The following is a 23,218-nucleotide window of genomic DNA, read 5'->3' as shown; positions in this document are numbered from 1 at the left end:
CATTTAACGCAATGATATAATGACACACATTTATTTCTGTTCATCTTCTGAAACACATTACACCGCTGGGCTACAACTTGTACACAGATACCCCACAGGTCCCTGTTCCCCAGTAAGAATGAAATGGAGGCAATAATGGAGATGATCCTGAACTAAATTTCACACATCAGTCAGGGTGTCTTACGGGACACATTCTCAGAGCAGAGTGGAGTCAACTCAGACCTATATTAGCCTGCTACAGTGACGCTATTCAGTGCGTGGGAGAAGAGATCAGCCATAGAGTGATAATTAGTCGAGTCTCTCGTTGGGCAGGTGATTTGCACATCAGCATTGGCTCTCTTCTTTCCTTTTTTTTTTTTTTTTTACTTTGTTCCCCTGTATCTCCCTTCTCTTCTCAGTCCCAACTTGACTGCCTCCATCTCTCCACCTGCGCTTCTCTCTGCCTTAATTAACTTCAATTTCTTAACTTCACTTTGACTGGATTCAATTTGATTCAATTGAGCTGTATTCAAGAGACCACGTGCTATCACAAACTACTACAAAATAACAGCAGAGAAAGTTCGTCGTCCTCTCTCTCTTTCCCTCTTCCCCAAACCTCTTTTCAGAAGCCATGATGAGCTGCAGTGAAACTGAATTATTCACAACTGCAGCAGCACCACTGAGGAAGAACTCAGCAGTCGGGGATAGAAAGAAAACAGGCAGACCGTTAGTTTCTGAAAATGCACATCTCAAGTACCTGTGCATCTGTTCACTGGCACTGCTGGGCCAACTGTGGGTACTACTGTAACCTTTGTGTTTCAGCCTGTATGCCATCCCATGGGCTGAAGAATCTACCTCCATTTGCAAGCTGCTATTTTATTCTGTAGAGACATACAGTGTGTTTTTTTTATTTTTTTATTTATTCTCACCAGGCTGATGTGTAATCTATAGTAGTCAGAATCTTCATGATGACCTTTCGGCACATATTTGTGGCTGCTTCTGGCTATACTTTTATCGGCGAATCTGTCCTGATTTTATTAGTTTAACCTCACATATTTTCTGTAATATCCCATTAATTTACATCATAAATGTTGCCTCCTCTATCTTGTAGTTTGTGCTTTTTCCTCTTTCTCCATGTACCTTTCTGCCTTCGGAGCTTTCTGATTTGTGGTTACCAGCCGCAACAGCCAGTCCCAACCGGCTGAGGCCTAAGGCTGCCTGATTCTGTCTTGGTTTTCTTCTTGGAAAAAAAAAGTTTTTCCTCCCCACCGTTGCCAAATGCTTGCTCCTGTGGAAATTGTAGTTCGAAGCCTACATCAACCATAGTAAGGAATATACACATTATTCTATCAGCACTCTCATTCTGGGGGAAAGGCACAGTAAGATTTTCTTTTTTGAGGGACTGTACGATGCTTGGCGAGGGCAAAGACCTCTGAAAATATTTACAACATGAAACCTAAGAAGGAGACAAATGACATCCTTTGGGGAAAAAAAGATGAGAAGTTTGTTTGGGGTAAATTGGGTAAAGCAACACATGACTCATCTCTGACCAGTTCTGTTTGGTCTTGTGACCCAAACCACATGTTTGAGTCATCTGATGCTTTGATGTCACGATGGCCTCTCAAGCACAGAAACAACATGTCAGCCTTTGCCCCAATCCATGATAGACCTGACTCCAGCAATAAAGGTCACCAAGAAGAGATTAGTCAGTTGATCAGCATTCATTTGACTCAAACAGCCAAAGGAGCCAAGCAAGCTGAATTCAAGCTGTCTTCTGATATCTGAATGGGTTAGATGCAATTCAAATTACTTTAATGAGTTCACTTTTTATTGGTCCTCCCTCATACATATCATACATAATACATCATCTTCGGGATCATCGTAATGGGTGCTGATACCGCAGTGAACTTTCGATATCCATCACTGTTGATGAACATGTGTCGTAATACAGCGGCACAAACTCGAGCTGGAGTTTATTTAAGAGTGTTAGCTGAAGGATGACATCTTTCACCTGTACGACCACATGAGTAGGTAGACTGTATTCAGTTTGTAGCACTCACCGCTGTAGGTGACAATCCGGATGGTGGAGTCACCCTCTCCGAAACGTGTGATGGGGGTGAGGCGCACCTCGTAGGATTCAGGCTTTATCAGTTCTGTTAGGTTATGCGTCATGAGCTCTCCTTTGTTGATTGTTCCATCCACGGGGATCTCCTGCTCCCACCAGCGCTGCAACCCCATCTGGATGGGAAGAAGAACCACGAGAGGTTTGTGTTATTAAAAATCACTTGGGACCCTGGGTTCTGTTTGTGGCCCTCCACACACTGAGACATTTTATACATAATTGATCATCAAAAAACATCTGAAGCTTTCACTACTGCAATCTGCTGCTGAAGAATCTGCCAGTGGTGCGATTGTATCCAACAGCATTGACCTGGTTTGATTAATATCTAACTAATTTATCCATTAAGAAAGTTAAAGTTGAAGATGCAAGTTGACCTATAACATGTAACAGTACCACAGCAGAGTTTTTGGCCCTCTCTTCTATGTGACTGGCTTATTGGTTTTACAAAGAACTGACATGACTGTGAAGATCATTTTGATGATGTCTTCAGTAAGATCAAGAATCCACTTCTAGACAATTAACTGTCTCTTTTAGTCGGATCAAATCGCAGAAAAGAAAGCTTCATCAGTATCGTCCTAGATGGTCAGATTGTTTTTTTTTGCCAAACACTCAGTCAGAGGCAACAGAATTTAGTTTAATTGATGAAGGAAGTCGAAAATGTTTGGCAGATTTCTGTTTTGAGTGAACAGTTTGATGTCTGGCAAAAACACTTACAGTTCTCACAGGTCTCTCAGCACAAGTTAGGAAAGGTTGCATTGGGATTAAACTCAAAGGCTCGTGGCAAACAGAAATTTTAACAGCCTGGTTGGCCACACTTGAAGGACGCTGCCGTACAACAACTCAGTGGGGTGCACAACAAGAGAGCCCCTGATTATCTTAAAGACCACCTTTGTAAAGAGTTGCATTTGCCAGAGTTCAGTAACATCATGATTACGTGCTCCTTCAGGTTCCACAATTTTAAAGCAGCACCTGTTTTTTAACACGTTTTCTACATTAAATTATCAGTGTATGCCGCAGGTATGCATTTCAGCAAATAAAATAAAACTACATCCAGGAGCACATACTTTTCTATTGGAGGGATCACCGTACCACATTCTCTCCCCTTTCCATACACGTTCGAGCGGTGCTGTGCATTCCAGCAACAAGCGCATCTTTGCACTTTCAGCTGGTTGTGTGCTCGAATCGCATCACACTGCTTGTTTTGCTGCAACGTATGGTAGCTTGTGCAAAACCTTGATATCTACACGAGGGTTTGTCCTTTTTGAAACGTGCGGTAAACATGCCCACTATGACCCTATAGGCTACAGGTTGAAGTTGGCAGTTTGCAGGCCGTGTTGGTCAAAGTGGTTGATTTTTCAGGGTTGGGCGGGTCAGTGGTTGGTTCTCATAATGGGTTGGGTGGATGTGAGTTTTTTAAAAAAAAAATCTGACCTGCGTATCACTACGGTGTTGTGTGTAAAGCCTCTGTGCCAAAAAACAAACAAAGACCAAGAAACAGTCTCATAGGTTTAAAAATAAAAGTGGTCATTTAATTTGTATATACACTGTTGACTTGGCCTGATTCTAAGTGTTGGTTTTGGTGCCAGTATTAAGTCATGTGGTTCATAACTCTTGAATTTTTTGCTGTCTTTACATCTCTTGTATAGACTTTGCATGTATAATCACCACATAAGCAGAGCATGTTCAGTATAAATTGTACAATTCACCAGCATTAAATGCAAACACACACAAACACAAAATGCACAAAGACAAGTTACAGCTTCTGGATCACAAATGGTGAATATAGTATCCATGTCCTTCTCAGGCAAAGAAGAAGTGTGCTGCTAGCACAGAGAGACAGAGATGGAGTGAATGAAGGTGTGATAGCATCGAAGCAGAGTCAGTTTGTGTGTGAGAACCAATTAAGTAATTACTTAGAGCCTTGGATGATCCGCAATTATGGGGTGCAAGTTTTCATCACCATTACTTTGCAGGTAACTAGAGTGTTGTGTCTGTCACTGCTAATTACAGACGGTGCACTCGTCCTTACCTATCTTTTGAAAATTGTAGCTTTCCTTTGAAGTACAAAAGTCATGGCGGTTAATAGCCATACATTACAGTGTTGGCCTGTGCGTGTTTGTGTTTGAACACTCTAAATGTTTTCAGCGTATTTGCTGTTTTTCAGTGGGAGTGCTCTACGCAAAAGGTCAAATACAGTATGTCTGATCCGTTTTCCCTGAGTAGACAAAGATGTATTATCCTGATATATGTTTTGTTTTGAGACAAGCTGATTTCTGTGTCTGTAATAAATATTCAGAGGTGATTATACAGTATTATTAATACTCATGACAAAATATATTATATATTGTACAGTCTAAAAAACATTGAAGGTGATTTTTTTTTTTATTTTGATACACTTTATTAATCCCCGAGGGGAAATTTCTTCACTACAGCAGGGGGGCTCTCAGGGGGGAGATGCTGCAGCAGGCTGCCACTAGCGCGGCGCCAGGTAACCTGACCTGAGGTGCATGTTTTTTGGATGATGGGAGGAAGCCGGAGAACCCGGAGAGAACCCACGCAAGCACAGGGAGAACATGCAAACTCCGCACAGAAAGGCCCAGGACCGGATTCGAACCCGGAACCTTTTTTTTTGCTGCAAATGCAAAGTCAAGCAAATAAGCAGCTGATACTAATCCTTAAATCTTTGACCACAAGCTGTTTGCATACCAAAACCAGTGTGCCAATGTGATACTTTTTCATGCAACTGGTCCAATTGATGTGTGTTAAGAAAAAACCCCGTTAAGGTAGGGAAAATAACATGGCAAATTGTCGATGTCCCATCCCCAAAACGTCAAATTTAAATGGGCTGAAAGACACAGCCCTGTTTTCAGGTCTTTTTTTTTTTTTTTTTTTTTTTTTTGTAGAAGCAAAGGGATTGTAAATTGTACATTAAAAAAACCCCCACTTTTCTCAGCATATACAGGAGAAATTAATTTGGAAATTTCATGGTACATGGTTTTAGGCACAGTGCCACCAAAATGACCCCAATAATTATATAAATGTAGTATTTTTAATTTTCTTTTGAGATGCTGAAAAGAAAAGGAAAATCATCACTTTAAGTGGTTTTATGCCGAGGAAATGAAACATTTTTGTACAAGAGGGAAGACATGCCATACCTAAAACATTTTCTGGACAAGGTTATCTTCTTTGATTTTGAAGGAATCCTTACATGTGTTCACATGCTTGGCCAATAAATCTGATTGACAGTAGACAATACTTCAAATATGGATGGTGCTGCAAAGAACCTACAAATTCCAATAGATTTATGCTTCACACATCTACAACCCAATAGCACATACAATCAATACAATCAGCTTAGTTTAAAGTTGGATGCCAAAGACTAGTTTTCTCAATTCATTTTCTGACCATTTGATCTTATCATCACAATCTCTTCTTCTGTTCCTGAGTTACAGTCCTGAATAATGAACAGAAAAAGTGTTTTCACAGAAAATTGTGAAGCTACTGTGAAGTTGACCTCTGACCTTTTGGATATAAAATGTCATCACGCCACTATTTTATCATATCACACATTTGTGTGAAATTTTGTCACAATTAGCAGATGAATCCTGACGTTATGGTCACAAGCGTGTTATGTGAGTAACATTTGTCCACCAAAATCAAGTCAGTTTATTCTTGAGTCAAAGTGAACATTTGTGCCAAGAAATTCCCTCAAGACTTTCTTGTGATATCCTGTTCATAACTACGGGACAGGTAAGGTAAAGTAAGGACAGACAACTCGAAAACATAATGCTGGGAAGCAAACATAGCAAATCTAGAAAATAGATTCCTTCTCTACACATTTAATTGTGAAGACAGTCTAACATGTTCACAGTGTCTTTTGAAACTCCTGTGTGATTTATGCAGCCCAGCCTCCTGGCTGGTTACACACTATTGATTCATTTGTGAAATGTCTTTCTACTCGGGTGTCCGTGTTTGTATTCTATTTCAACACTCTGATGATGGCTTCCATCTGAAATGCTTTGCTGTCAGCCATGTAATACTCAAAGCTTTTTCTCCGTATGCGTCCAGACTCAGAGTGCCTTGGATTGTTGCTTCGTGTTTGCAGTCAGCATGGCCCTTGACACAAAATGACACCTTTGCCCATTGAGTGGTATTGTAAAAGAAACCTTTTTACCTTTTTTTCACTACACAAAAACATGTCCTGACTTTTCCTTCCTGTGAAGGTGCGAGAGAAGCTTGTAGCAGTGTATAAGGGTGTAGTTACCCTTCAAGTCCCATTTACTGAGATAAGCATTAGTTCAGGTAGAGCACTAATGCCACATTTGAACTGGCTGATGGGCATCAGCTGTTTCACACTTTATAATGACTGGCTCATTCATTTCTGTAGCTGTTTGGCTACCAGATGACTATGATGTATAATCTAATTCATGCATGGATACAGTGTAGCCATCATCTCACTGTACTTTTCACTGTCACTTTGATGATATGCTCTCTCCATCACCCAAATGTTCTCATTATGAGCTGTGTTTGAAGTAAGTCAGGGTTTAATAAACTCATGTTGAACATACGTGTTCAGATTTTCTCTTCTACTTGTACACAATGTATAACTGTATAATTATATTCATTAAAAGTCCAATTGTTTGACAGGGCTATACATTTAATTGTCTATCTCTTATTAGTTTATATTATGTAAAATTGTAGATGTTTTGAATGGTTCATATGTCCACAATGCCCCAAAACTGTAGCTAAAACATTAATATGAGACTTGATGTTGGTCAAATATTTGTCAGTGAGTCAGTCATAGTCTTACTCACCAGATTGTTATACATAAATTTGCTGTTGGCGACTTTCCTTTTCTGCTATCTGCGTCTTACCATTTTCAAAATACCTGTCGCTATGGGAAACAACAACAACAACAACCCCTGAGCTCGAGACCTACAGGAAAAGGAATGGAACGTTTTGACATAGGTTTGGATTATGTGATAAGGCTGGGCGGCTTGGTTCTTTTAGCTTTTTTGCAGGGACTATTATTATGCCAGGGCTTGTCTCCCCACAAGCAAATGTTCCACCAAAACAAGTTCTCCCCGACAATATTTTGAATTGGCACTATCGCTGCTTCCTGGCCGTAGCGCTGCTAAGGACAACTGTAATTACTTTAAAGAAATGCTAACAAGCCAGAACCATTTCCCCCTTTAACAGAATGATATATGGGTGCAGCTGGATCATTCTCTGGCACTGGCACAGTGTAGTGGAGAGAGGTCTCAGGCCATGTAAGACGAGTGGCCCTGTTAAGCTCTCATGAAACAAGCACTCTATTGGACTCTGTGTACTTTACATCTAATTTATTTGAGTGCTATTACTTTCTAAAATGAATATAATGTTCTTATAAGTTAACTGTGATAGTATGCACTGTATCAGAAAAAAAAAGAAATCTCATTTCATACTGGTTTGATGGCTGGATTGTAATGGAAACACTTTGAGTATTATACCATCAGTGTGAGGACATTTTCACAAAGTGAGAACATTTTCTCTGGTCTTCACTTTTTCACCTCCTTTCGAAGGGCTGTTTAAGGGTTAATGTTTGGTTTTAGCGGTGAGATTAGACTTGATTGTAATAGCTTTGACTGATTTTATTGGTGCTTTGTCTGTATATTAGTATTTTATTGCGCCTGCTGGTATTATTTTATCTAACCTCTTTAAGTATTGTCTGTATTTTATTGTTTTAATTCTGCCTACTTTATTTTATAGTCACATTCTATTATTACTTTTTACATATTCTATTGGTGTAATCTTTTATTTATATAGTCAGCATCATTGAAAATGAGAGTTACCCTTACTGTATTCCCGAGGATTTCAAAAAAGGTTGAATGAATGAATGTATTAGGTTTAAGTTCCGATTAGGGTCAGGGTTAATGTTGGGCACTAGGTTGTGATGGTAAAGGTTAGGGTAAGGGGCTGGGGAATACAATATATCCTCACAAAGATGGCCATACGTGTGTGTGTGCGTGCGTGCGTGCGCGTGTCCCGAAGCTCCAGGCAGATGGAGGTCTTAAATGCTAGTCTTGGCAAATGTTGCCTCAAACTTCAAATGAACAAATGGAAGCAAATAGTTCAATCTTTTCCTGTGTTATGAAAAACGAATGGTGCCAAAATGTGCAAATCAAATTAAACTTGAAATGCTGATTGAAAAAAGCGTTTCACTTTACGGACGTTTTGAATCATACACATGCTTACTGGCTTATGGATTTTGCACCTTTGTTTTGATTCCCATTAATGTTCAGTGAATCCTGGCGTCTACACTCAATTAAGGTTCCTGTTTACATCCCATTACCTTTCATTCTCCACATTTTTCCCACAGAGGCAGAGCGCCATATTGATTTAATTTCATTTGATTGCGGCAGCAGTTTGCGTTTTTTTTTTTATGGCAACTTCAAAAAACAGCAGGATTGATCAAAGCGATAGCAAGAGCCAAAAGAAGCACGGGAATAATCAAACTGATGGTGTAATGTTAGACAAGAGCTCATCTACTGTAGATTGCCTGCATGTAATTAGTATGGCTCCTATTGATCTGCTTGCATGCCCCGACTTGTCAGATCAATTGAAAAAGATGGAGGAGGAGGAGGAGGAGGAGAAGAAGGAAGAAGCTGTTTCAAGATGGCAATATGTGGGCTAAAAAAGTTGTCTTGCAGCGAGGGGAGACAGCCATTCAAGCCTCCGGACAGAGGAGAAGGTTCTGAAGTAGCCAGGTACAGTATCAAAACAAGGGCCGATGTCCCACCCTTCCGCTACATCTTTGACAGGTACGGTGATTTGTGTTTTGTGATTCTGGCCGGTGCCTGCCTTTCAGCGAGATCTTCACTCCCATTTCCCCTTCAGTCAGACTGTCTCTCACGAGGGCACTGGACAATAACACAAAGCAATCCATTACAGAGGCATGAGGTCTACCAGCCCTAAGAATGAATTCAAAAGTAGTGAGAGAAAATGATAATAATTCTCAGGGAATGGCAGGGGAGCTGCTGCTGGATCTATAAATAGATCGAAGTGGTGTAGTCCACGTGCCAGAGCTGTTTCTACTGCACCACTCTTTCTCAGTCAGTCTGGGGGCATCTTTGCATTTATTTATTTACAAAAGGAGCCTCTCCTCCTACTCATTTCTTCTTCTTTTCAATCATTTCCTCTGGCCCGCTGCCTTCACACTCGTGCCTCTCACTGGTTCCAACTCTTCCTCACCATAAGAAATAAAAAAAAAAAAAAAATCTCATCAGTCTAAATCAATACTAAAAGCTGAGACTTAATCAATCACAGAGGGTATAAATGCTGCAGAAAAGTCAGTATTTTCCCCACAGCGAAGAATCTCTTTCGTCTGAGACAATGGAGGATTAGCTGTTGTGCCTTGGAGGAAGGAAATAATGGTCACAAAGTGTAGCCTCTGGAGATATCAAAGCAAGAAGGTGGAAAGAAATTAATTTGCCCAAACACAAAGTCTCCTTCTAAAACAGACTGGGGTAGTTATGTCCTCTTTTTAATAAACAAACACAGAGACAAGTGAAATGTTAATGTGATTTCTGAGTTACAGTTGGTCCTTTTTGGTGCAGATGCGGACATTTTAATCTTTAAAAAAAAAAAAAGAAAAGTGCACGGAACCAGCTGAAAATAGGAAAAGCAAATGTCGATTCCTGGCAGGTTTTCAGACAAACGCCTGGCAAGCACAGACACGGGCTCTTCAAGCACAACATAATATATTACCAAACAGACCAACTGAGATAGTTGACAGAAAAATGATTGCGCTACACAAACATAACAGGTTTAGAATGTGTTTTCAAGCTTCAATTCCTTGAGGGTGAGTGAAACAAACATGAAATTATATTATTCATTATAAAACACAACTGTCAGGGTACGCTCACTAATTCTGAGCCGAAATTAGATGGATTTAGCTTTGCAGCATGCGCTACATTTCTTTTTTTGTTTGTTTTGAAACATGCTCCGAAATGGCAACTCAATGCTGCAATGCAAAGGTAATGTCAACCTGAAATTCTGTGGTGTAAATATAATCCATTGCAACATTTCAAATAAAGGTGGTGCCACGCCTGCTGCTGTAAATAAAGTAAAAACTATGAAGACCAAGTGTGCTACACATCGCCACGGGGAGAGGGAGACGCAGAGAGAGGAAGGTGCACATTGATTGCCAAAAGAGAAAATGTAACCCCGCCATCCATCAATGCCACCTGCCTGTCATCTGTAGAGTTTACTTGAGAAGCAGGGAAAATGGGAGTTATGCTTGCTAGCTCTCGCTGCGGGGTCCCCGTCTTCTCCTCTGATGGAGAACAAAAACAGAAGCACACGTTCAACTGACTGTCCCTGACAGGTTCTCAGTGATTCTGCCCGGCCCACAAAGGCTCATACGCATCCTCACAAACTGCACAATAAGACAGACGATGAATTGAGGCGTAAGATTTGGCTCCATCAGTGGAATACAACAAGCAAGTGCGAGCAAGCTGTGTAAACACTTCCATCACATGCTTAATTTGGCAATAAGAGAGTGTTTTACTGCCCCGTGGCACAAAATGGCTCTAATTCATCTATGAAGTGTTGAAAGGAGGCTGACCAATAACATTGACTCAATGATTATTGTACCAGAAGCCAACAAGCTTTAAAAACTTGTGTTCTCGCTGTGAGAAAAGGTCTCTGAGAAAAGAAGAGAGTGAATAACTCTATCAAAAAGAGAACAAACGAGCAGACAGGAGGGTCAGTACTCAGACAATTTTTACCAGTCCTACCTGTCTGATGCCGAGTCTGTAAGCGACAATGCGGTCCACAGCGTTGGGGTTCATCTGGGTCCACTGGAGCTTGAAGCCGTAGACTCGGGGTCTGTTCTGCCACAGAGGGCTGTAGGTATCGTAGTAAAACTCCGGAGGGTAGGCTTTACCTGGACAGAGCACAACAACAATTCCTTATTATTACTATTGTATACTCAAAGCGCATTTAAAAAAACACACAGACAAAATTCTTCATTCTGTATTTAAGTGGCCCAAAAACGGCCTTAAATTTGGGGTGAGATATGGTGCCGCCACCACCTTGCCTGGTGAATGGCTGTGTCTTTCCAACTCCAAATCTCCAGTTTGTAGATTTGTTTGTCTTGAAAAGTGCAAATGACAAAACACTGGATTCCCCTACAAGCTGAAAGACAGCTAATGTGTTCCCTCAACTGACTTCAAAACACATTGGATGTGTAGGCTATCATTCACAGAACCTGCTATGCCTCATTTAATGTTTATCAGGAATAGTGATCACAACAGCTTTGGGCGTGATGACATAGTTTTGGCTCCGTCCCGTAGGTTCCAAGGGTTGCTACTGCAGCCCCGGAAGTTTTGAGCCTACTGTAGCTGCATATTTCTGCTTTTCAAAGCAAAAATTGACGTTAACAGAGCGGAACTTAACATGGGGCAACAGGGGAGAGGAAGAAATATGTTTCTATTTTGTGTAGCGCATCCAGACGCAGCAGCACCGTACTTTCCAAACTGATCCGATTTACGCTATTTATTACTGTCTGTATATGATTCTGTTTCTTAAAACTGGTACAAGTATTATTATGACTATAATGTCAGAATGGTTTTATGTTTTATAAATTCTTCTAATTATTATCATTTTCAGATCAATTATTTGCTTATATCTGTACACATTACAAGGAAACTCTATGTTTTGCAGCACAATGCAGGCATACTCTTACACTGGAGTGCAAATTCAAGTGACACTGTAGACTTGTAAGTATTTCATTTTGCAACAAAGTGTGACTTCTTTCAAGCCACAGAGTGCTGAATTAACATGACAAAGATGTACAGTATCTCTTATCTTATGTTTGTTCTATATGTTTCTTATCTATATCGTACTCCTTGTTCTTGCTGCCGTGACCCAAATTTCCCCTCTAAATTCATTAAAGTTTCATCTTATGTTATATGATATACGCTTCTTTCATGACTCATGCATCAAAGCATGTATCAGATTGTAGCATATTCCATGAATGTAACTACATGACAAGTCAGTCTGCCCGTCAGTAAAATTTGCTTTATACAGCTGGATCTGGACGACCAGCGATCCTTGTCAGACTTGTTTTTTTTGATAACATACTTTGTTGGAATCTGTGAGGATTTATCTTGAACACAACTGTGGCATGAACTGAATAAATCTGTCAAGTTTTCAGCTTTCCAGTCAAGCCGATTTCTGACAGCTGAAGAAGGAGCTGGCAGAACGCTGCATTTGAATCAAGATCCAGAAACAAGTTTACGGGATTACCTTCCAGGCAAAGAACAGTAATTCACCTCATTGACATATTGTTGTGTTTGTCCCTCTGCTACTGGTGCTTGTTTATCGAAGGATGACAATACCTGAGGCAGATGATTTCTAATAGCCCTGGAAAAGACAATAGAGCTGCCCATTGTTAGGTCAAACAAAAGCAGCACTGGGATTTGACGTACCCGTGTGGAGATTCAGAAATTGGATAAATCTGTCAAGTTAGTTTATGTCACATGAATTTTAATAACATGATTTTCCTAAATGGTTATACAGGTGTCCTGGATCCCTCCCTGTGGACTGCTTGGTGTGAACATATCCTTGAACCACTTGATTTCCTTTAATCAGATGGTAAGTGTGTGTTTGTGTGTGTGTGTGTGTGTGTGTGGTGGTGGGGTCATAAACTAAGGGACTGAAGGGTTTGTGGGGGTCACAAGTACAAAGAGCGTGTTTGCTTTTCATTTTCTGTGTCATGAAGGAGACAACTGGCTCTTAAGAAATTAATATTCAAAGCCTGATAGCTTTTCCCTCTGCGTCAGTTGTCCAAAAACTATTAAAGTCCCTCTCCTGGCTTTGATTAAAATGTATCCCTGTTCCTTAAAAGTACATATTTGGAAGGTTTTGCCCATAACCCTGAAGTGGTGTAAATGTAACTCCACACCTTTGACTTAATTCAGTACAAGCAGATTTCTGAATATGAAAATTGTCCCCGCCTCTATCTCCACCCACCACCTTGGCACTCGCCTGCGGCAGGAGTTGGCAGCTCGCTGACACGGAAAGCCCCGCCCCACAAGTGGAGGACCTCACTTCTTAAGGCATGTGGCGTATGATAGCCTGTTTTTTGAGAGTGACGCTGACTGCTTAATCCACTCATATGTCTTGTAGTATATAAAAAAAACACCACATGGACATGGTAACAAGGTTAAAAACGTGATGTCTCTCATTGAATATGGATCTTTAAAACACATCAGAGAGCCATATTGTTGCACTGGGTGACATTTGTTTTGTGTTAATTCCACGTACACCATTCTGTTTCTGTAAATACTCACGAGAGTACCAAAAAAGTGACAAACGCACTATTTAGTCCTGTTTAGTCCCTACTTGCTTAACACTGTGGTTCTGAGGCATTTGTGGTGTCACAGAAAAAGTTGGAGAGTACTGATGGGATTCTGTTGACCATGACACAAATGTTGAAATAACACCAGCTTTTTCCTTTAAGGAGTTGATATGCAGAAAAAAACAAAACAATTGCAGTAATATGAGAAACTTAATTTTCACACTGCTGTATAGTCCTGCAGCATGAGTTGTGACTGAAGTGTAATTGTTAAATTTGATATTGATCTACCACAACATGGGAAGACAAATGGGGAAGACACTACTGAACAATACAATACTGATTTCCTAATTTCTTTGATTGCTTGAATTAAGCTGCAAACATGGGCACCTCAGGTCTAATCATTCAAATTCACACCAATCAAAAGTAGGGAAGCGGCTTTATAAGAGAGAGAAAAAAAAAGTTTAGCGGTTTCATTCAGCCTCTGACTAGTTTGATCAATTGTCATAATCCTCCATGATAATAAGTCAAAATCAACACTGCACAAACAATGTGTTTTGTTATGCGTTTCAGACAATTAATCATGTTAATGATGCTTTGGGCAGTCTGCTGCAGATCACTTGGCCTTTACATGGATAAAGCTATTTAAAATACAATATTCTGATCTGGGGGAGAAGAAGGCTCATTAATCAGCCTGATAAAATCATTCTGAGGAAAAAAGTAGAAGCAACAGAAATAGTACAGACAATTAAACAATGTAATTTATGTTTGAATTATTTCATTTTCTTGTTGAGATAAGAGGATGTGTCTGAAAAGGTCATCAGCAGTCTACTCTCAGTAAAACCTTTCTGTTATAACTTATGATGCTATCATACAAACTGCCTGTTTCCCTGAGATATTAATGTGACCCAAAAAAAACAAGCACATTTTCCAACATCAACAAAAAAAAATGCAAGGATAATTACTGTCTGCAATTCACTTGGCACTGTTTGGCTGTATAGAGCCAGCTGTGTTGGCAGCATACTGTACACACTGTGCACATGTTACATAAGCCAGCCTGACAGATAGTGCCAGATTTGTTCATGCAGTTTGTACTGTACAGCAAAGCTGATAAGGAAAAGAAGGGCTGCAATTTGCAGCAAAGCAAAGCCAAGAAAGGTTCATTAAAATGACTCATATCATCACATGTTTAAATATGTCGCCTTAAAGAGTCCCACACAGACTTCAGGAACACATAAATGGATTGGTATGCATCTTGAACAAAAATGAATTTAGAAGATTTGAAAACACTGTGTTCATTTAGAGAAACTGTTTAAACTCATCTATTACAATCAATTAATGCTATTTTGAGGATAAATCTTTTAAAAGGAAATTTTATTAGAACATATTAACTGCAATAACCAACTCACTGGTAAATTGTTGTCTTTTACTCAAATACACAATGTAATGAAGTAAAATGACCCTCACTCCCGATAATACGTTATGTGTGGTGAAACACATTACCTAACCCACTTACACTGCTTGAAACAGACAACCCTGGGTGGGAGACATCAAACATTAAGTACAGAGGGCTTAATTGATTTAAAAAAAAAATCCTGTTTATAACAGCATAACCAATGCAATGATTCATAACTGCTCAGTAAAACCCTTCAGGCAAGAAGTTGACCTTGTTTGCAGAATTGCTATTTCATTTTTTAGGGGTTTATGAGGAAGTTTTCTTCCTCAGGAAAACACTTTGTCCCACCATATGCTAAGCGTTTGCTATATAGTGCTGGGCTGATGTGTGATGTAGGCTTTTGTGGTAGAGATGACGCTTACATATGGATGCACAGCTGGCCAATACAAACCAACGACACCAAAGCTCGAATGGCTAACAGACGAAGAGAAAAAGGCATTAGAGGACTTTGTGGTAATTGCCTGGTTGTGTCCTTTTGGGATAAAGGATGAACTCTCTATGTGGCTTCTTTTTCCCTTGAGGGAAATGGCACTGAGCTTGTAATGAGTTACTTCTACCCTGACAATTCAGCAAATTATTCCTCCGCTTCCTCTCTCCTCAATGAATCAATTAAAATACAAAAAGGGTCAGAAAGCTTTGTAATCGTTGATGATATAAACTGGCACTGCGATTTTTATCCTTTCTGGTCAATGTAAATGAGTGACTAATCTTGAGATACTGCACTGATATAAAAGAAGCGGAATAACAAAAATTAGGTCAGGAAAATGAAAAGAAGAAGAAAAGGACAGAAAAGCACCAGAATAGAGCGCGTCCGTCCTTCAAGCCTGACACACTTTCAACCTGATCACGGATCATATTATTCATATCCTGCCTTTTTCCTCCGATCATATAACGTAAGGCATTATGACCGACAGGATCCATCAATGTCAACATGTCTCTTTGAGCTCAACATCATCATCCGTGTACTGCAGGTGGGGTAGTTCAACCCAGGTGAGCTGGGTACAGACTGAAGGCAGACGGACACGTTACTCAGAACCACAAACGCTCAGGCATAAATCTTTACTGGAGGCTAAGGCTGATGAGGCTTATAAATCCCTGAGTCAGAGGACTGTGCAGGTTTTAAGGTACAATCAGTTTTTGCTTTCATTTAAAGAGGTGAGAAAGATTAAAAGAAAATACAAACATATTACACAAAACCATCAGATTGTATTGGCTCAAGAGAAGACCCAAAAAGCCTATTTAAAGCACACCTCAAACAGCCGAAGGAATATACAAAAACATTAATAAATCAAGATGAAAAAAAACATGACTGAAATTACAGATGATGGACTAAATAATCATATAATAAAATAGACTGGATGCAGAAAATACATTGACAAACAGAAATAGCCGGAGTGCGTGTGCCTCACTAATGGGAAAAGCATATGCCGATATCTCTCTGTAGCTAACTTTGGACACCAGTGGGCTTTCTACCTCATTAGAAACAATGACTATGATAAAAAGGGGAAGCATACAAACACATCATTATGTGGAATCTGAATTCATTTTATGAGCAAATTCCAAAAAATGCAGAGAGCCGCTATCTGAACATTGACCCTGGGAATTTACTTGTTCTTTTCTTCTAATTTACAACCAGCTGCCAGAGAGAGGACTTAAGCGGGAGAGTGGGAGAGAAATGAGAAACATTGTTTGCCCTTTCTCTGTATATTTCTGAATTTCAACAAGACCACAGTATTGCAGTGGGCAAGGTTAGGGACACTGGTCAATGCAGAGAAAGCAGGAGGGGAATGTGTGGACCAGTTCTGCAGGATTACTTTTTTTTTTTTTGCAGTGAATGAACAAATACAATGCTACAGCTCCAAAGACCCACATTCAACTTCTCCCATAAAATTTTAATTTAATACGTTTGTTCATAAGTTATTTCATTCTTGCTAGCTAAAGACACTCCTTCTTATTAGTTTTCTGGCCGTCCATCTGAAAATTACAGAGCCCCTAAAGGGTCATAGGGGAGGATTTTTTTTCAGGACAATTGTTGCGTTCCCTCGCAATATGTTTTGCCATCCCTGGCAATACTTTTACGTTCCCTCGCAATCATTTTCTTCTTCTGTTCGCTCTGAGCTATATCTCTGTTTGCATTCAGCTGCTCTGGTCCTCATGAACAGAGTAGTGTGTTGGTCCATGTCAGCAATAACACTCAGATACTACAGGAATTAGAGATCATGTGACAAGTTGTGCATTTAGTGCTCATTCATGTAAAAAGGCCGATCCCTGACAGAATTCGGCTTCTTGTTGTGAGCAGAGCTGCAGCTGCTCTGTCTGCTGTGATGGTGATGCTGGGGTTATATTGATTATTGTTTGGACTTTAACTGCTGCTGTGGTTCAGGCTGTGGTGTTATGGATATTTCTAGATGTTACTATTTGAATTTGTGATGCTTCTATGACAGTATGTGTGCGTATATGGACCAACACACCAGAGCAGCTGAATGCAAACAAACATATTGCAAGGTATTGCGAGATGACGCAAAAGTATTGCGAGGGCACGCAAAAGTAGTCCTGAAAAAAAATCCTCCCCTGTGTCCCTTTAGGGGCTCCGTAGAAAATAATCAATACTAATTCATTAATTAGAAAATACGACTTAAAAAGCCATGTTTGTGGGGGCGTATCTGTTTGATTGACAGGTCTGTGGTGCAGACAGGTTACAAGATATCGGTGGGCGGAACATAGTATCCTCCGGTTTCCAATCAGAAAAAGTCAGATCCTCCGCTCTGGTCATATGGTCACTACCGGCTCCAAACCGCTACGAAGTAGCAACATGGGGACGGCCAGCATCCAAAATCAAGGCCTCATAACGGCCGTTCACAGACCAATGGATGACATCTCTGTTGGTTGCTGCTTGGTAATGGCTCACACTATACTGACTTTCAGAATATGTCTGCTGCTTCATCATTTACCATTCCTGTCTTTTATAAACCCCTACATTTTTTATGAAAGTGCAATAATAAATTGCTGAAACATCCCTGTAAATTTCAAGCCTGCAAAATACATAACTGTGTTTCACTCTGCTTCACTGGTGCACATTTCCAGCCTACGGTCCAGAGACTGGAGTGAAATCAGAGGAAAGGAACAGTGTGACGATCTAGAGAAAGAGAGGTATTTCTTTCTCTCCCAATTCTGTCACTTCTGAGAGTGTGATTTCAGCCTCTGCTAAAAACTCAGGGTTCTTGTGACAGAGGACCTGAGCCAGAGCTCAGTGGTACACATTACATCTCTCTGAGGGGTCTCTCCCCTGGCACAGTTTAATGGCCAACTTGGCCATTACAGCCAACTCACTGTTTCCACAGATGTCCCAATGGCTTGGCACATGGGCATCCATGCACATGCACACACACTCTCCCCTGGCACAGTGTACTTTTCTGGGCAACAGCATTTATATCGGCCCTAGAATGGCTCGCTGCCCGACACCGGTGCATTTGCATGCGTCTGTCAGCATGGTAACATGTATGTTTTTGCATGGTATGTTTACTGGATATATGAGTTTATTGGCTTCGGGCCAAAACTTCTGATTGGTATGATTATCACACATGAACACAGCCCGAGAAGAAGTCAGGGAGAGAATGGTGGGGGGAATATCCATCGACGTGTTTACCTGTCTCTGGAAAGTGAGTAAACCGAGACACCACCGAACTGCATGAGCCATAACAAATATTTCATGAGCTTCATCGAGAAGTGGTCTCACAAGTAGTGTAGAGGATCTGATACGTTCGTTCTCTACAGCAGATTATTTCTTTCAGCCACACTAAAGAGAATTGCTGAAATCGTGGCTATTGAGTTTTGGGATAAAATTAAAAAAACCTTAAAGAGTAGGCGCTGGGGTTGGGGGACTGGGGTACGGCAGATTTCATAGTTGATGGAAAGAACCAAAGTGGATTTTCTGCACCATGCTCCTGCACTCAAGGGGTTACTAAAAGAGCCTCCATACCTTTGGCAACCACTGAGTCCAGATGGTGGGAATCTGGAGCATTGGGCGGGAGGAATGGAGCAGTAGGGGGGGGGGAGGGGGATAGAGAGAGAGAAGGAGGGATGGAGGATGAAAGGGAAGGAAAGGGAGTGCAAGAGGGAAGAGGGAGGGAGCATGAGCAATAACAAGCAGGCAAAACCCCAGTCCTGCTGTGAAAAATAAATGGCTGGAGGGGACTATCTGCTCCTGTCTCTCTGCTCTACCTGTTTCACCGGGAAGGACTGAATTATGATATACACTGGGGGATTGTCCACTCCTCTATCTCCAGGCAAGAAGAGAAGTTTAAAATTAGAGGGATGGACAGTGAGGAAAAGAAAATACAGGCACACAGAGGAGAAGGAAGAAGTAAAAAAAAAAATCAAGTGTAGAAAAGGTATTATTAGAAAGCAGTGTGAGATAGAGTGGCAAAGGATCAAAGTGACAAATACACCTCCTGTGACCCTGCAGCTCCTGTCTCTAATGGGAGGTCTGGGAGATTGAAACCTTGGCCAGAGTTCCTGCGGTCACTTGATGTGGCCAAACTAATTCGGTTCTGTCACAACAACCAACTAGGAGATGGACATTTTGATCTCTTGATGAAAGATATAAAAAAACTGAGGTAACCAAAAATAAAATAAAAGAACAATGGCAGAAAGAGGGAAACAGAGAAAGAGCAGACATGATGGACATGTCCCTTTCAGACTGACAATATATGATCTTTAATTTTTTTTGTTCTTCAGTCTTCTTTTAAATGAATTGTCTATCGCACAGAGACAAACCCGCCCCCCTAAACGCTGTGAAACGAGGACTGTTATGTGTTTGAAAAGCCTATTTTAGTGGTCCAAGAAACACTTTAATTACCAGTTGGAGAGCAAACTGAAGAATTTGCTATAGACATGCAGATGTGTGGTGAAAGAGTGAAGCAGTCTGACTACAATTTAGAGAAGCAAGATGGAGGAAACACACTGAAACACACATCTTACAGCACTAATATTATTATTGTGTCTGAGTGTGAAATAAAGTATGGTATGTTTCTGGTATGTTGAAACAAAATGGTCTGTTTAGTAAACCCTTCTTTGGGTAGATTGTCAAATCCCAGCTCAGCAAATGCAAGAAGGCATAGGAGGTTTGCAAAGCTTTGAGCTTCTGCAGAAAGAAAGATACTCTGTGGATAAAGAGTCTGGAGATCTACACATTTTTTGGGCTTTTCCAATACAAAAAATATAAGAAATAAAGAAATGGATCATTTAACGTGGATTGCAATTTTTTACAAATCAGCCTAAATACTTTGTAAATTCAAATATAGTTTACATACTGTGAATAGCAGTAATTTACTGACAAAACCGTGACTAGTGCTGTGTTGTGAATTTACAAGAATACAGTGAAGATCTGTACATTTAAGTCAAATAATAAACTATAATTCTAAAATACCGTAAAAAACTGTAAAAGAACAGTACTTTGCAGATGAAGCTACAGCCAGTTAATTATTGTAAATTTACAGTGAAAAGTCTTACAGTCAAAGCCAAGCTTTACTTCCAAGGCTAAAACCAACTCTAACTATGTTATTTGGTGAAATTACAGGTTAGATTGAAAAAAGTCCAGTTCACAATTGCACATGTTGTGTACTATTAAAGCTGAGCCTTGATGCCATCATCAGCGACTCTGTAGTACTCATTATTGAATTTGGAGAAATCAGCCAAACTACTTGTCTGAGTAAGTTCAAGTTCATCCTAGACCTAAAAACATTTTCTCTTGAAATGTTAACTTACTTACGTAAGTACTTGTCCGAAGCTTTAACCTATGAGCATGAATATATGGCCATTAAGTAGCCTATATTTAGAAGCCTTTATGGAGGTTATGAGTCACCTTGAAACAGTGCAATTTCAGCCAGACTCTGTATTTTCAACCATGAAACTTAATTGGCTAGTTGGCTACAGTTGATACAACCTGCTGGCAACAGGTGCCATTTCACTGAATAGAAGTGAGAAGCCTGTCCAGACAACTACAAGTGAGGAATCATTGCAAAAAAAACATGTGTTATGCAAAACTACAGGAGTTGACAGGCGCATGGACAGCAATTAATAGTGATTGAACATTCAATTCCTAGCAAAGTAAAAAAAAAGTTAAAACTTTAGTGACAAGTAATGTTTACCTGTGACCTGGAAGGTGCATTTTCCTGCTCCGGCCTCATTGATGACGTTACAGGTGTACTCGCCCCAACCGTCTCGATTCAGACTGCGGATGGTGTACTCCGTCTCGTCCCTTTGGGCGTCAAAGGCTCCAGCATGGAGTAGCCGGTTTGACAGAAGCCACTCGAAGCGCAGCACGCGGGAGGGGTGGGCTCGCAGCACCCTGCAGGTCATCACTACGGGCCTCCCCAGGCCCTGACGCATCTCCATGTAAACAGGCTCCACTGTCGGAGGGTCTGAGTGGGAGACAGAGAGGCTCAGACAAGCTCAGCTGACATTTGATGAGGACAGAAAATATGAAAAAATACTGAATTTAAAAAAAAAAAAAAAAGGTTTGGATAAACAGGGCGAGTAAGTGGGAGGAAGGTTTGTTGACGTCTGTACAAGACAGATACTATTCAGGTGAGGGCCCTCTCGGTCAAACGAGGTAGTCTGTGACCTTTCAAAGATATACACAAAAAAATAACAGTAAGACAGAAAAAGTGGTCAGAATACAAATCTAGAGGAATTACACAGTATGTGAGATGATTGAATAACTACACTTAAAATCATAAACAAGGACATTTTGTGCTGTGTAAAGAAAATAAGGAAAATGGCCCTGAGCACATCTGCCGGTTGTTCAATGAAGACCTAAGAAGGACATAAGGAAATAAAATAGAAGTTGCTGAATAACACATTTAAATCATGCACACACACTGAGGCAGAAAAAACATTATAGAAGACAGTTTGATATTGTTAAATGAATACAAGCAGAGAGAAAAGGGTTAGATTTAAGCATATTGTAAGTAATCTTTAAACAATCAGCTGTGCAAAGTCAATAAACTTCAGCAACAGATGACAAAATGAAAACAGTTGTGGGGTAACCGGCAGGGGCTGCAGGAAGATCAATGTTAATGTTCAAAAGGCTAGAACAATGTTCTGAACGAAAATCAGTCACGCTTCACAGGATTTTGGCAACAGCATGATGAAGTGCACCTGAAGCTTTCAAAACGGAAAATTAATAACTTTCTTTGAGTATCTGACAGGCTTCACCTCTCCCCACACAGGCAAGCTGGTGCTGAATTATTCAGCCAGTCGACCCAGAGCAAAGTTGGGGGCTGGACATGACCTCAATACAAGCCAGACCCTGCTGCTAAAGAGTTAATTATGTGTAATGTTTTAGCACATGTAAAATCTTTGCTAATTTCGCACACGGTGATGTTTTTGTTAGGCCAAAATGTGTGTGCAAGCATCGAAACGGTTGTGAATAATTTCCTCCATTTTAAGCATCTTTGCTCTTTGACGTGCTCGTACAGATGCTTGACAAAAGTCACGATGGGGCTCGATAAACAACAGCGAATGCCGAGAAGAGACAGAATGACACGGAGCCCCTTAATTGCTTGGAATTTACATAATTCCTGACAAAGTAAAGGAGAGGCGGTAGCTATAGCCAGGGCTGGGGATGCTATTTTTCAAAATGTAATCTGTTACAGATCACTGATTACCTGATTGAAACTGTAATCTGCAACATAATCTTCTACATTATTCACACTCAGTAATATAATCTAATTACTGAGCCTTCCAAACTTGATAGGATATGCAATTAAATGAAGAGTGTATTAAAATTCACAGCATATAATTTGATAACACTATTAATGGCATTATCTGCAACCTTAATCAGCCGATATTTTAAAGATGTGGAGGATGTCGAAGCTCTTTTGAGGGGTTGAAAGTATTCGCTGTGTTTTTTAACAAACTTTAATTTTTGTTTTTCTGTTGCACATAATTGAGTTCACCTCCCCGCAGGCTGCAGAGCAGGGCAGGTCCACGAGGCCAGAGGAGTGCACGGGGAAACGTGGGCTGTAAACATCATACTGAATGCAAAATAATACACCGACATATAACAAGTCCAACGTGGGATTGTGCATCCTTGCCCTCGATGCTAATTATCACTGAACACACAACATCCTGCAATTCAGTCAGCAGCTACTATGATTAATGACTCACCATTAGATCGGATAATGACGGGCTGAAAAGTGAAAAATAATGTATCATAATACATGAAGTGACAGGGAGAAAGTAAACATAGCTCTCTCAAGAGGTTTGGACTTAAAAGAAACATTACAAAAAAAGTTTTTTCTCCTTCACCTGATGC

General features: G+C 40.4%; 1 protein-coding gene across 2 annotated transcripts in view; it reads right to left on the bottom strand.

Annotated features, from left to right (window-relative positions):
• The window catches only part of LOC138631335 (MAM domain-containing glycosylphosphatidylinositol anchor protein 2-like), a 184,579-nt gene that overhangs the window by 29,143 nt on the left and 132,218 nt on the right, over positions 1-23,218 (bottom strand). For both annotated transcript variants that reach the window (XM_069716190.1, XM_069716191.1), the window contains exons 10-12: positions 21,048-21,320; positions 10,879-11,027; positions 2,040-2,217 (exon numbers count right to left, since the gene is read on the bottom strand). In XM_069716190.1, the coding sequence (XP_069572291.1) occupies positions 2,040-2,217; positions 10,879-11,027; positions 21,048-21,320 (600 nt within the window). The remainder of the gene's footprint in view (positions 1-2,039; positions 2,218-10,878; positions 11,028-21,047; positions 21,321-23,218) is intronic.

Source organism: Brachyistius frenatus, unplaced genomic scaffold (assembly GCF_029030835.1).
Source record: "Brachyistius frenatus isolate BFR_SWC_R1_liver_20210118 unplaced genomic scaffold, ASM2903083v1 Contig_153, whole genome shotgun sequence".
NCBI lineage: Eukaryota > Metazoa > Chordata > Actinopteri > Embiotocidae > Brachyistius > Brachyistius frenatus.
The sequence above is the reverse complement of the archived record's forward strand: the minus strand, read 5'-3'. Positions and strand labels throughout refer to the sequence as shown.